The 14,737-nt window shown below is 34.4% G+C and overlaps 2 protein-coding genes across 2 annotated transcripts; one reads left to right on the top strand and one right to left on the bottom strand.

The window, feature by feature from the left end:
* The first annotated feature begins 225 nt into the window (after nucleotides 1–225).
* Nucleotides 226–4,864, top strand: LOC110658247 (glutamate receptor 2.7). The gene is given in 7 exon segments (XM_058129559.1): nucleotides 226–612; nucleotides 1,847–3,162; nucleotides 3,256–3,568; nucleotides 3,676–4,082; nucleotides 4,187–4,598; nucleotides 4,601–4,681; nucleotides 4,684–4,864. Coding segments are annotated over 7 exon segments (2,880 nt in total). The 5' UTR covers nucleotides 226–341; the 3' UTR covers nucleotides 4,764–4,864.
* Nucleotides 4,865–5,561: 697 nt separating this feature from the next.
* On the bottom strand, nucleotides 5,562–11,526 carry LOC110671712 (histidine kinase 5). Its single transcript, XM_058129558.1, has 12 exons — nucleotides 11,149–11,526; nucleotides 9,614–10,458; nucleotides 9,273–9,329; nucleotides 8,907–9,134; nucleotides 8,728–8,821; nucleotides 8,288–8,625; nucleotides 8,130–8,179; nucleotides 7,664–8,004; nucleotides 7,408–7,511; nucleotides 6,469–7,275; nucleotides 6,055–6,234; nucleotides 5,562–5,837 (listed from the first exon to the last, which is right to left on the bottom strand). The coding sequence occupies exons 2-12, from the start codon at nucleotides 10,352–10,354 to the stop codon at nucleotides 5,715–5,717; spliced, it is 3,063 nt and encodes a 1,020-aa protein (XP_057985541.1). The 5' UTR covers nucleotides 10,355–10,458; nucleotides 11,149–11,526; the 3' UTR covers nucleotides 5,562–5,714.
* Between the last annotated feature and the right edge of the window lie 3,211 nt (nucleotides 11,527–14,737).

The raw sequence follows: 14,737 nt of genomic DNA, 5'->3' as shown, positions 1-14,737 counted from the left end.
AATATATAAATTTTATATATTTATATCTTAAATTTATTATAAATCGAATTTACTAAACATTTTTCTAAGATGCAGCCACAAGTTGTAACCCAAGTCATCGTTTCGTCTTTAATTTATTTTATTATTTGGATTATTGTCAAAGGAAAAACGAGTGGACAGATTAGAATTACTAGGTCCGCCTTCCCTTGCACGGTGTTAAACTCTTCTTCTCGGCTTTATATGCCCTTACTTTTCAAAACCTATCATCTTATTTTCCTTCTTATATATCTAACACGTTCTGTTCAAAGTTTTATCAAAGAAAACTCCAACCATCTTATTTCAATCATTGTACGCACACGAAGATGAGGAAGAGCCCTTCAAAACCTGCTCTTTCATTCTCTTTGTTTTGTTTTCTTTGGTTGAAAGAGATGGATATAATGATGGCTCAAAACACCACAATCTCAGTGAATGTAGGAGCGGTTCTTGACTTGGAGAATCCCGCAGCCAAGATGTGGTTGAGTTGCATCAACATGGCCCTCTCAGACTTTTACGTCACCCATTCTCAGTACCAGACAAGATTGGTCCTCCACACCAGGGACTCCATGGGAGATGTTGTTGGTGCAGCTGCAGCAGGTTCGTTTTGATCTCTCTCTAAAATTCAATCTCTCCACTCTATATTTGTCATTCATTTAATTAAATATCAACCTGCATTTAATTATTCAAAAATATACATGCACAGCGCAAGAAATTGGGAAGTTTAATATAATCTAGTTCTAATTATATAGAAACTCGAAATCAATTGTCGGAAGGCAGGAGCAGTACTAAACATATTTTTATTTTGTCGAAACCTTGAAAAGTAGTGTTTGAAAAAAACCAAAGGAGAAAAGAGATAATGTATAAAAACGACTGGCTAACAGAGCTGTTTTGGCAGAGAGGTTTCCGGAGACGTGTCATCTACTACTAAATTATTGTCGGAATTGACACTAAAGCCGCGTTGTTGAGTCAACGGATTGCTTGCTCGGTGTTATTACTTGCAAGGAGCCCGTAAGTCTTCAATGACCATGGCATGGTTTCTCAAGTCATCAAATCTTGTCCTTAGGTTAGGGTTGTAGAGGCGAATTTTCCACTTCGAATATACCTGTTGTTTTTTTTTTTTTTTAAATTTAATTTAAGGCTATTATATTGAAGGATGCATTGATAAAGAATGAGCTTCCACTCTTACCGACACTTTAATATTATGTGCTTCTTTATTTTAAAATTTATCATTAGTAAATAGTAATTATTAGAAATTTATGATTAATAAATAGTGAATAGTAATTATCCATAACACATAGTCAATAAACCATTGAAAAAAAAACAACCTTAAAATCTTTATCTTCATAACTCATTCTAAATATAAATTAAAAAAATAAACAACCATATATAATTTGATATAATTGAAAAGACTGAATAAATAAGAAGCAAAACAACAGAAGAAATAGCTGAATGTAAACCTACTCTAATGGAAAAATTCTTAGATACAACAAGGTATCCCAACCAATCAAAAATTAAGAAATTATGTTTTGTAATAAAATTAATTGTAATTTTTAATAGGATTCACTATTATTTAAGTAATATGTCAATTCTCAATTGGGTGAGTGTATATACCTGGAGTGAAAAGAAAAACTCTAATATTTCAGTCAAACAACAGAAGAATGATATATTTGTAGTAGCACCATAATATTGAATTGAGTAGTATAAAAGTTCACTTCATATGGAAGACCAACATGTAATCAGTAGTCACTAGGTCTTTTTTTTTTTTTTTCTTTTTAATCAATTTTCTGACCCCTAATTTCTTTCCCTCTCAAAATCTCCTTCCAAAACACAGCTCTAGACTTGATAAAAAATGAGCAAGTGCAAGCAATCCTAGGGCCAAATGCATCTATGCAGGCTAATTTTGTTATTGACCTTGGAGAAAAAGCTCAGGTACCCATCATATCATTTTCTGCATCGAGTCCTTCTCTTACTTCCAACAGGAAACCATACTTTTTCAGAGCTGCACAAAATGACTCAACTCAAGTGAATGCCATTAGTGCAATAGTTCAAGCCTTTGGATGGAGAGCAGCAGTGCCTATTTACGTAGACAACGAGTATGGCAAGGGAGTCATACCTTACTTAACTGACGCTTTGCAAGCTATTGATACCCGTATCCCCTACCGGTGTGTCATTTCTCCAGCTGCCACTGATGATGAAATCGTGGAAGAGCTTTACAAGTTAATGACCATGCAAACTAGAGTTTTTATTGTGCACATGACACCTTTTCTTGGCTTTCAGTTTTTTATCAAAGCAAGAGAGGTTGGAATGATGAGTGAAGGCTACGTTTGGATCATGACTGGTGTGATGACTTCTTCGATAACTCCTCAAGTCATGGATTCTATGCAAGGAGTATTGGGTATTAGACCTTATGTTCCACAGACTCAAGAGCTGGAAAATTTTAAGGTTCGATGGAAAAGGAAATTTCAGCAAGTTGATGGTGAACTGAACATTTATGGATTACAGGCCTATGATGCTGCCACTGCATTGGCTATGGCAATTGAGAAAGCTGGTACTGCAAACATTGGCTTCCAAAAGGCAAATGTTTCCAGAAATTCAACTGACCTCGCCGCTGTTGGGTTCTCTCGAAATGGTCAAAGTCTTCTTGAAGAGTTATCAAACACTCGTTTCAAAGGTCTTACAGGAGATTTCCATTTTGTTAACGGGCAGCTCCCATCTTCGGCTTTCCAGATAGTTAATGTAATTGGTGAGAAACCAAGAGAGCTTGGATTTTGGACACCTGGAAATGGACTTGTCAAAAAATTGAACTCATTAACAAACAAAAGTTCGTATTCTACTTCTAAGTCCAATCTATCACCTGTTATCTGGCCAGGGGATTCAACTTCTCTTCCCAAGGGTTGGGAGATTCCAACAAATGGGAACAAACTGCGAATCGGAGTCCCGGTGAAGGATGGTTTCAGTGAATTTGTAAAGGTAACAAGAGATGCTAGTACTAACACCACAACAGTCAAGGGATACTGCATAGATGTTTTTGATGCTGTAGTAAAAGCACTACCTTATGCTTTGACTTATGAATACATCCCCTTCGCCAAGCCTGATGGTAGGAGTGCAGGAACTTACGATGATATGGTCTATCATTTGTACTTGGAGGTAAGTAAATCTTCTGAGTTCTATTCTTTCTTTACTTCTATTACATAAATTCCACTCATGGTTAGACATAATTTTGATACAAATATAACCCAGAATTTTGATGCTGTGGTGGGAGATACCACTATCATCGCCAATAGGTCACTGTATGCGGACTTCACATTGCCATACACGGAGTCTGGGGTATCAATGATAGTTCCAATCAAAGACAACAACAGTAAAAATGCGTGGGTTTTCTTAAAGCCTCTGACATGGGATCTTTGGGTGACAAGCTTCTGTTTCTTCGTTTTCATTGGATTTGTGGTCTGGGTTCTTGAGCACAGAGTAAATGAAGACTTTAGAGGACCTCCTTCACATCAAGTTGGCACTAGCTTCTGGTTTTCCTTCTCAACCATGGTTTTTGCCCATCGTAAAGTTCTCATCCTCTTTAGATTTTATGGAACTAATTAATAAGCGATGATTCAAATTCAAGCACTAAACTCTTTATTCGTCATACTTTTGAACTAATAATTACAGGGGAAACCGTTGTCAGCAACCTGGCAAGAACAGTAGTAATCATATGGTGTTTCGTAGTATTGATTCTCACACAAAGCTACACCGCCAGTTTAACCAGTCTTCTCACTGTCCAGCAGCTCCTGCCCACTGTAACTGATGTAAATCAGCTGATAAAAAATGGACTCTATGTGGGCTACCTGGAGGGTTCTTTTGTTTTGGGACTCTTGAAAAGCTTGGGCTTTGATGAATCCAAGCTCAAGGTGTATAGTTCTACCGATGAATGCGACGAACTTTTCTCCAAAGGAAGTAGAAATGGTGGCATTGCCGCTGCTTTTGACGAAGTGCCGTACATGAAGCTGTTTCTTGCACAATATTGCTCCAAGTACACAATGATTGAACCCACATTTAAGACGGCTGGATTCGGATTTGTATGTTCCATGCCTCTCTTCTTCTGTCTCTCATGTATTTTCTGCTTGTGCACTTCAGAGTTTTTATTTATGATATGGGTTTTTTTTTTATTGCTGAATTTCAGGCCTTCCCTAAAGGATCTCCCCTAGTACCTGACGTGTCAAGAGCAATCTTGAATGTAACAGGAGATAAAATGAAGGAAATTGAGCAAGCATGGTTTGGCAAACAAAGAAATTGCCCAGATCCAAGCACCTCTGTTTCTTCTAATAGCCTTAGTCTCCAAAGTTTCTGGGGTTTATTTTTAATAGCTGGAATAGTTTCTGTTTCAGCTCTCATGATATTCACAGCCATGTTTGTCTACGACCAGAGGCAAGCCTTGATGCCCTCCGATTCAAAAGCGTCAGTATGGAGTAGAATTCTTTATTTGTTTAGAATCTTCGATCAAAAGGACTTGAAATCACACACTTTCAGGAAGAGTGAACTGTGTGAGATTCAGCTTAGACTTCCACCTAGTACGGGTGCTCCAAGTCCATCGTCTTTTTAGTCCACAGAGATTTCCCTGTAGAACAGAGGACTTCTTCGGCGGAATATGATGATCCGAGTTCCAATGGGCAAGCACCTCCAAGATAGTGCTAAGTATTGAACTTACCAACACAAATCAAGAAAGACCAGTAATTATTGAAAGAACCCGTGAAAACTGATGGCTTAATTATGACCCCATCATCTAGATTTGTATGTAGGAATCAATTGTAGATGTTATTTCAATGGTGCTAAGAAGTTTTGCATTTGCTTCAATTCAAAATTTTTTTTCTTGAGAAAAAAGATTATACTTGCTTGAAACTTGGAAAAGTTAAATACAGTAACTTCTCGGTAATAAAAATCATGGTTATAAGTTGTGACTTGGAAAAACTTGGAATGCTGGGATGATAAGACAATGGAATTTTACATGATCTTACAAGATGACCAAGTCTAGCTAACCACAGTGTTTTTCACTAAATTACAATTTTTTTTTATACCAAACGTATTTTCTATATTAATTGATTTATGTATTTAGATTACCATCCATAAATGTTTATTTAGCGATATAGAAATAGAATTGTCCAGAAATGTATTTAGAACCAGCAGGTTTAAGGTTCACTTCATACTACATTCTCTGCACATTTAAGAAGTTGCTTTTGCTTGATGTGGAATACTAAGTATATTTGCATTAGAATCGATCCAGTTAGGCAAAATGATTATAATGTATTAAATGTAATAGGAACAATTCTAGCTGTCAAAGGGATCCAATCACCTTCTAAACCTTCATTACTATGGAGACATCTCTGACTTTGCTTTCTAGTTCTAACCCAAGTCTTTGAAAGGACAGAATGGTTAAAAGTTGTTGGACCAAAATTATATATATAAAGGACCTTCATTACTATGGAGACATCTTTGACTTTGCTTTCTAGTTCTAACTCTTTACTCAGTCTTTGAAAGGACAGAATGGTTAAAAGTTGTCGGACCAAAAAGAAAAAATATATATATAAAGGTGGATTTATACAACTTGATTTCTATTGAGATGCTAATGGCTGCAAATAACTTGATACAGAGATTACAAAACTTTCCTAGCACTCTGTCATTCATATACACAAGCATAAATTTACAGGAGGGTATCATGGAAAATATTGCTCAAAACACTCTTTTAGTTTTTGAAAAGTGACAGGCTTTGAAATAAAGGAGTCCATACCATTTGCATAACATTCTTCTGCACTCTCTGACAATGCATTTGCAGTCATCTGCATTTTGCCAACTAAATTTGTTAGTGTACTTAGACAAATATACGGACTAATTAAAAAGCATATCTGTTTTTCAGGATAATTCAGCTAGTTCTATGTATGTCTTGTTTGATCATAAGCATGTATTGTAAAAGCTAATAGTGAACGAGATAATTTGTGAATTAGAAGAAGCGGAGCAGAAAAAATTTCAATGGCTATAAGGAGTAGAAGAACATACCGCAATTATAGGGGTCCGTTTTCTAGAAGGCATAGAACCTTGAGTATCTTGTAATGAATTTGAGGAAGTTGCACACAATTCAATCCCAGCCTTAACTGCTGCATCCCAACTTCCAGTTTCTTCGAAAGAACGAATCAGTCTGGTGGCTTGAAGGCCATCCATAACTGGCATGCAGACATCCTGCAAAGGAAGTATGAGAAGACCATTACCAAAACTTCCAGGTAACTGCTCAATTCAATTTAACACCATCTTTAGAACTAAAACCATCCTATTTTTCCTGAACTTTTTTACTTATTTGATAGAAAACCAAAATAGTTCATCTGTTTGTGCTTGTGAATACATCCTCAACTGTGAAAAAGTAGAAACAGAAGAAAGAATTTCCATAAAAATAAATTTCAGGGGCCTAGAAATTACCATTAAAATGAGATCATAACAATTGCATTGAACTGCATGCACGGCTTCAACTCCATTATTAACAACATCTATGGTATGGCCTAATTGCTTCATCATTGATCGAGTCACCATTACATTAATTTTGTTGTCTTCTACAAGAAGAATCTTAGGCCGTAATTTTGTTGTTGGAACTTGTGGACTGCTGCCAGATGTGCACTGAGAACTTGTTTCAAATTTCTCCTGTGCCTCACTTGATCCTTGGGATTCAGTTGTTTTTGGCCTTGCATCCACTTCTCTACGAGATTCTGTGTGAGAAGTGGAATTTGTAGTAGGATTTTGCAATTGACTATTTGTGTAATCTTGACACTGTTTGCTTCTACAAGCTACATTCTCATTAGCAGGTTCTGAGCTGTGACTAAAAGAACTTTCAGGTTCAGATAATGTGTCAGCGACTTCAATAGTAGAATAAGCATCCTCAACAGATGCTGTCTCTTTTGATCTAACATTATGAGAGAGAAATGAGCAAGGATTGTCTGAGAGTCCATTCAGTTTATGAGAATTAGCATAACCAATATTGTGCGGTAATAATTTTTGAGTCCTGGTGGATCCATTAGAAGAGAATAGAGAGCCCAAAGTACGTGGTTGGAACAAAAAGTAGCCAGCAGTTTCATCCTCTGTTGCAGCGTCATGATCAGTCATATCTGATAGGTCATCAGCATCATCAGAAGAATCACACATTGGTGACACCTTGTATGCTAAAACAAATGTGAAAGTAGATCCACAGTTCACTCGGCTAGACACAGTGAGACGGCCACCCATTAGCTCAACCTAACCAAATGCACAGAAATGTTCTTCAGAATGTATTCTGAAAAATCTGTTTTCAGATAAACTTACTGTAATTTGGTTTTGGTATATAAGTGCATATGCAGAAGAAATATTTTGATGATAAGATGACTTCACCAGCTGTTTGCATATTGCAAGTCCCAGGCCTGTCCCGCCATATTTTCGAGCATGATCTGCACTGACTTGCATGTATTTTTTAAATAGAGTAGGTAATGCACTTTCTGTTACATGATACCAATAAAATGTAATTAGTATTTCTATAATCAAGATCAACTTGCAAATGTAACAAACAGTTAGAGCATAAAACTAATGCAAAAATTCTTTATCCTGTTTGTCTGAGTTCATTATGGAGTCAAGCATGATAGATATGCACCAGGTATTCCAATTCCAGTGTCATAAACATCACAGCGTAGCCACACTACTGTTTCTGGTAATTGTGGTTCCTCCTGCTTATCTCCATCCGCCGCGTTTCCAGTTCTAACAGGAGTTATAGTTTCATCATCATGTGCATGATTTTGGCGAGGAGTGTGGGAACCATTTTGATCATTATTAATTTGAGATGCTGATGTGCATTTCTCCTCTTTTGATGCATTTGTGGTTGACTGAACAGCAGATGACTTCTGATGGTTCCCTTCAGCTTTTCCAAAGCATGGATCCGGTACCACATAAAGGTTTATCCCTACCTTCCCTTCATGGGTAAATTTGATTGCATTGCTGTGAAAAACAGAACAATAAAAGATCAAAATCACAACAATGTCACCCTGCTCTAGCATATAAATATAGCTAACACAATAAATATAATAATGTTCAAGAAGACTTTTAATGCTGTGATCCATTACCTGATCAAGTTAGTAAGGATTTGTCGAATCCTTAGAACATCTCCAATGACCTGAAATCCATGCATTATTTTATGAAAAAATAAATTGGTGAAACTAAACAAATAATGGGATGAGTATAGAAAATAGTGCTATATGTTGTTGTTTTAAGATGCTCTCACCTCAATAGGAACATCATCTGCTATGTGTCCTTCCAAGGTCAGAATTTTTTGCAATGATGCAGCAGCTGTCTGGAGTACATGCTTTACTACCTGTCTGGGATGGAACTTTGTGGCTTCCAATTTCATTACACCAGACTCAACCTTGGAAAGGTCAAGTATATCATTTATAAGTTGAAGGACCAAATCCCCTGAAGATATCATGACATTGAGTAACTGTCTTTGCTCGCGGTCAAGATTTGTGGCGGACAGAATCTCAGCCATGCTAACAACCCCAGAAAGAGGAGATCTTATCTCATGAGACATGGTTGCTAGCATTTGCTTTGCACGCATAGTCTCCTCTGCAAAAAGGCATAACAAGGCAAGATCAGAGGGAACTCTTCTCGGAAAGTCCACCCGAGGCAGACTCAGCCACTACAAAAAATTTCACCAAATAAATGAACCTGTTATATGGATCGTTTTATTCAGTTCTGTTTCTTTGGCCTTTTGTACCGCCATCTCTTCTCTAAGCTTTGCCATCTTTTCTCTTTTCCGCACCTGTTGTACAATCAAGAGCATAAATCCCCATTACTTTTCAGGATAAAGAAAGATCCTGACAAAAAATGAAAAGGAATCAATTTACCTGGTCGGTTACATCCATTCCCATGTAATTGATCCCAATTGTCTCCCCTGACTTACTAAATACTGGTTCTACGTAAATCAAAAATATCTTTTTCCCAAATAATTCAGTCTCAAATGTAATTTCCCTCTTTGCAGGCAATCCTTTTTCAAGAACTTCTCTCTTGAAATCTTGTGATTCCTTAACTCCTACTCCAGAAAAAATTTCCATATCTGTCTTTCCCAAAATGTCCTGAAATGAAAAAATTGGAGAAAATATCAGTATTCTAGCTTCACTCAAGCAAATAATTCTGTAGAAAAAAAAAAGATGAACTTCAAGAAGGAAAACACCCTACACCAAGAAGAAAAAGTACCAGCTCCGATTTATTACCTCTTCTTGCAAACGTGGAAAATGATTGTAGATAAAGCGATATCTTAACTCTTTATCCTGAAAGAAAAGATTGTTAGCGAATATGTCTTTTTATCTAACGAAAAAAGGGAATGATAGCACAGAAGTAGAAACAATGCATTGTTCATCAACCAATATGCTTACTAAATTCAGTTGCAAGTTGAAACACTGTATTATACCACTACAGCAAAACAGCTACAGGTCTTAAAATTCAAGCGCACATATGCATAAGCGAAAAGCTCCAATGCTAAAAGCAAAGGTCACCATGAAACATCTTTGAAAGGCAGCAGGAACAGAATTTACACCACTCGAGTCATGATTACCTGATGGCCCATGACAACAGGCGCATTTTGAAGTATAAAATGTAAGAAATTGTCTGCTCTTTTCAGAATCTGTGATAATTCTTCTACTGGTGAGGATTGCCTTTCCAAATTTCTTACACTTTCCTGTAACTTCTCAATGAGTGCTTGCTCCCTCTGGATACTGGCCTCCAACAATGTCTCTAAATGCATGGCTCGCTGCTTCCAGTATGCAACAGTATCATATTCTGCTTCTATTTCTACTCTATCGTTTTGAACAATGACATCTTTTTTCCTCCGAGGAAGATCTTGATATATATCAATAACTTCATCCAATATAGATATTGGACGTTTATCACCACCATATCCTTCTTCCTCAAACCGAAAATTTTCCAATATCTCCAATTTTTTTAGCTCAACTTCCTGCCTTTGCTGGCTTAGAATGTCAAGCTCTTCTCTGAGAAGACGTACAGCATTTGCCTGCTTATATTCCCAATGTTTTACGAGGTATGCTAGCTGAGAAGAGCCTCTGTCAGTGTAACTGGTTAGCTCTATAAGACGGTGGAAATCAACTATACTTGGCTCCTCAACTATCGTAACTTCCTCCAACATATCTTGATCCCCTCTTGGCTTTTCTATATTATATGGCTTTTCACTATCAATATCTTCAGGCCACATTGAAGGGACTACTTCAATTTCCATGTCTTCAATTTGATCATCTTCCATCTTGCTAAACTTGGAATTGCTTACATCCACTTTGTGCATCTATAACATATACGAGAACCATGCAAAATGCGGCAGTCTATGCATCTGAACCAATTTCACGACAAAAATTTAAACCCTTCACTTATATCATATACAATATAATCCTGGAAGAGCAAAGGTAGATAATCAAACACACACTAAGCTGCACTTTACTTTTTCAAGGAATAACTCGGAAGATCTACAAAGCAAAAACAAATTGCAGAAAGAAACCGCATCCAGAACATTACAAACATAAAATTAAATAAATATTTCCAAAAATATACCATCCAACAAAATCTTGAAGATAAACTATGTGAAGTTAACACAAAAAGAAAATTTAAGTAATTAAGTTATAAAAGTGACTAATTCTTAGTAATAATGAAGGGAAAAAATTTTCAAAACCATGATGCTGGCAAGTGACCAAATAGCTCGTAGAAGAACCGAAGGCATTATAAAAATTCTTACAATATGACCAAGGAAAACCAAGTAGAAATTCAATTTAGTCACAGAATTCTATCATTTCAACTTCCAAAACAGAACTGCTAAAGAAGGATATTAGATTCAAAATCCCATCATTGAACTCGAAACTAAGACCTGACATAACATTTTATCCGTAATTAGCAGAAGAAAAGCTTGATTACAACCTGTGACATGCTCCAAACTATAAAGCTTAAATATAAATGACCAAGAATAGATCCACGAAGCAGAGCAAGTCAAAAGAAAACAGAGACAAGTCGAAATTCAACACTTGTGACTAAAATCCAATGAAATTGAAAAACCTGAAGCAGCGCATTGAATTAAAAGGAGGAACCAACCTGGGTGATTGAATGAAGGAAAGTCTTTGCAGAAAAGAAATTGAAGGTTTGGTTGTGCAGAATAACGGCCAAAAATTAAACTTTTTCACTGTAAATCTGAGGAATCTGCTCAACTGCTGAGTCAATAGTTTTAGCCACTGGAAGAGAGAGAGAGAGAGGAGAGCATGTGAGCTAAAGGAAAAACAAAAACGTGGAGAGAAGAGAGGTCCTGGAAGCCATGTGCAATTTGGAGGTCAAAGATATTTAAAAAAATCGTGTCTTTCTCCTTCTCCTTTCTCTCTCTCTCTATCAATCTATCTGCGTTTGTTTTTGAGGTTACATTCAGAGTCTCATCCTTTGTTAAAAACGCTATATTCAATCAATCAGAGGAAAGAAGAGCTTTACTTCTGTAATTTACTTATTTTTCCATTTCCTTTATTTTTAAATGGAGGAAACTTTCCTTGTTCCCCGCCCTTTACTGTTTCTAGGTGACGCGTTTTCGACGGCGCGTGTATTCACGCTCCACATGCGCCGCGAGGACAGGCAACGGCTGTTTTCCATAGACAATGACACCGCCGGAAAGACTTTTACCCATTTATAGTCCAAAATCTAAATATGGATTAGTTCCTTGAGTGCCTCAATTAAAGTAGTCATGGTCACATTAATGAAATTTAATTTTATAATATTAGCGTTTTTTTAAATTAGGAGACCTTAAATTTAATTTAAAATCGATCTAAATTAAATTTATTTTATAAAATTTAGTTTCTAATCATTTAAAATTTTAAATAATTATATATTTAATTAAAATAATTATTAACAATTAATACATTAAATAAAAAATGTATCGATTTATAAGTATATTTATTATTAAAATGGATATTAAATCAAATAAATATCAAAATTTTAAAAATAAAATGAGAATAATATGATAAAATATTTTATTAAATTAATTTATAAATATTGACATTATAAACACTAAAAAAAATAAATTACTCTTATTTTTTTATTCTTTTTATTTATAAGTTAAAAAATGATAAAAAAAAACAAATAAACTTACTTTTAGAATTAAATTTATAAATTAAAATAAACAATCTCTTAATTTAATAAAAATTAATTTTAAATTAAATTAAAATTGATGAATTTCATTTAAGTTAAAATAATTTTTTTTAAAAAAATAACTATTAAATTTAATTAAAGTTGAAATTGAAAGATGCCTTAAAATCCATCCTTTAAGATTAATGAATTGAGATCGATTCCATCAAATTATTATCATTTTCCATTTTGACCCTTAATTACAAACGGAGGATTAGCTTTACTTCTCTAAGAAAAAAAAATTAGATTATTCTTAAATAATTTTCCAAATATATATATATATTCTTAAGTACATATTAAAATATAAAAAACCTACGGCAGACAGAGATTTGATCGTACGGTGAAGGAACTGCCAACTGGCGGAAGTGTTACATTGATGTGGGTTTGGCCCTATTTTTTGTGGCCCACAACTTGAATGTTTTTTTTTTTTTTTTTTTTAATAAAATATTACGCGACCAAAACAACTAAACCATTTCCTTTCCTTTCCCCTTTCTGGCAGTTCTGCTTTGTATATACCAATACGCCACGTGACTCATCCGACTCAACTCTATGCTTAATAAATTAAATACTATTGGTAAATAATATAAAAAAAAATATATGTTAAAATAAATTCAATTTGTCATTACAAAAACGTTTAATTAATAATAATAATAAATACTCATCGTTTACTATTAAACAGTTACTTTTTAACTTTGATTTTAATTTGAAATGAAATAATTAAATTTAATTAAAAATATATATTTATTATATTATATAGCTTAATAGCTAGGTCACGTATGTGCATCCACTGCCAGATAACATTAGCTCATCACTAGCCTCTTAGATATATGGACTACAATGATGAAAAACATATATTGTCTTTCTTTTGCCAATTACGTGACTTGATATATTAATACTATTTAATTAATTTTATTTTATTGATTTAATTAATTAAAAACTTGAGACAAATTAGTAGATAAATGTGGGTGAAGATAAATATCAATAAAGAGTTAGCAAATTAACAGTTAGCTAAGAGAGTAGTTTGATGAAATTAGCTGTGAAGTTGAGAGTTGAGAAAAGTTATAAGTAGTGGATAGGTAACTACTAATAATGGCAGAATATAAATGTCACTTTCTAGATTATTTCAGTAACCTACAGAAAAAGATATAAATATTAGATAAACAGTAATATTTACAATCCTAACAAATCAATTCAATAATATAAATCAAATTTCAATGATCTATTTATCTTTTACTTTATATGTTTTTAATTTTTCAAACTTTTGCTTTTAATTTTGAGTTTTGTATTCATTTTGCAATCAATCAAAACGTTATTTCAATTTTTAATTTACTTACCTTTTATTTTCAAGTGAATTTGAGGATATTGTATTTAATTTAATCAGTTCCTACAGTCGTTTGATTTAATAAGTCAGTTACTCAATTAAGGTGATTACTCAATATTTGATATGTCTATAAATCATAAGCTGTGAGATAACAAAATTATTTTTCAAGAAAACAAATTTATGCTAGAGAAAAAAATGATGTTAAGGTAACTTTAAAGCTATGTATATGTTGAAAACGAACTATAGCTGAACTGATGGATGGATGAGGCAAGTAGGAAATTAAATAAATTAACTTATTATATTTCATACACATGAGTGGTCGGTTAATCACCTAAAATAAAATAATATATAAGGTATTGTAAATAGAGAGATAGAGAAAGAGGGGATAGTATGATCAATTGATGAGACAGCATTCCCTAATGCACGGATTAGTCGATTAAATAAAATAATAATCAACGTGATACAGTCCCTTTCACTAGGTTTATGCATGATGGTAGTAATTAATTGATTAATTAAAGGGTTTTGGAAATGGCAATGGCTACAGAAACCCACATCAACTCACCAGTCGGATTTAACCTAACAATATATTAACAGTTTCTCTATTGATTATGTCAAATAGGATTCCATGCGATTGGCCCATTTTCTTGTCCATTTGTTTCTGTGCCTCGTTCACTAACAACTTACAATTATAATTTTGAGTTATTAATTATCAACACACTGTACATAATTTTTTTGCGATTAATTAATTAATTATTTTTTAAGGAGGTTTTTATGGTTTAACGATCGAATTTGCCTTTTCTATTTTTGTTGTGGAGGCTGTCACATGCCATTGATTTATTTATCTGTATTATTGTATATGCTTTGGTCGGCTAATGTCCTTAATCGGGCGCATGTGCCTGGATATATATATATAATATAATTTTTTTAATTGGCCAGCTCATCTCCTAGTTAACTATTTATTTTATCCTAATACTAAGGTTAACATAGTCAAAGTAAAAAACTGCCCATTAAATCTCCACCATAAGCAGAGCATAATTTTGACATTATTTATTTTAGTTCTAGACGCCATCGCGAAGTTAAACGATGCATGGATCTCGTATTAAGACTTGAATCTCTGTGGCTGCACGTTGCGACACGACAAGCATTGGGTCTCAAAATTTTCGTGCAACACATACGTGGCAAATTCCTAATGCAGCT

This window comes from Hevea brasiliensis, chromosome 11 (assembly GCF_030052815.1).
Source record: "Hevea brasiliensis isolate MT/VB/25A 57/8 chromosome 11, ASM3005281v1, whole genome shotgun sequence".
Classification (NCBI taxonomy): domain Eukaryota; kingdom Viridiplantae; phylum Streptophyta; class Magnoliopsida; order Malpighiales; family Euphorbiaceae; genus Hevea; species Hevea brasiliensis.
This window is presented reverse-complemented; position numbering and strand designations above follow the sequence as displayed.

What these genes read in the sequence shown, in the direction of transcription:
- LOC110671712 (XM_058129558.1), bottom strand. Translation starts at nt 10,354, where the DNA reads ATGCACAAAGTGGATGTAAGCAATTCCAAGTTTAGCAAGATGGAAGAT. An exon ending in GAATGGATGTAACCGACCAG is followed by an intron (nt 8,822 to 8,906) that starts GTAAATTGATTC and finishes ATTGTACAACAG; the next exon opens with GTGCGGAAAAGAGAAAAGAT. An exon ending in AACGGACCCCTATAATTGCG is followed by an intron (nt 5,838 to 6,054) that starts GTATGTTCTTCT and finishes GGCAAAATGCAG; the next exon opens with ATGACTGCAAATGCATTGTC.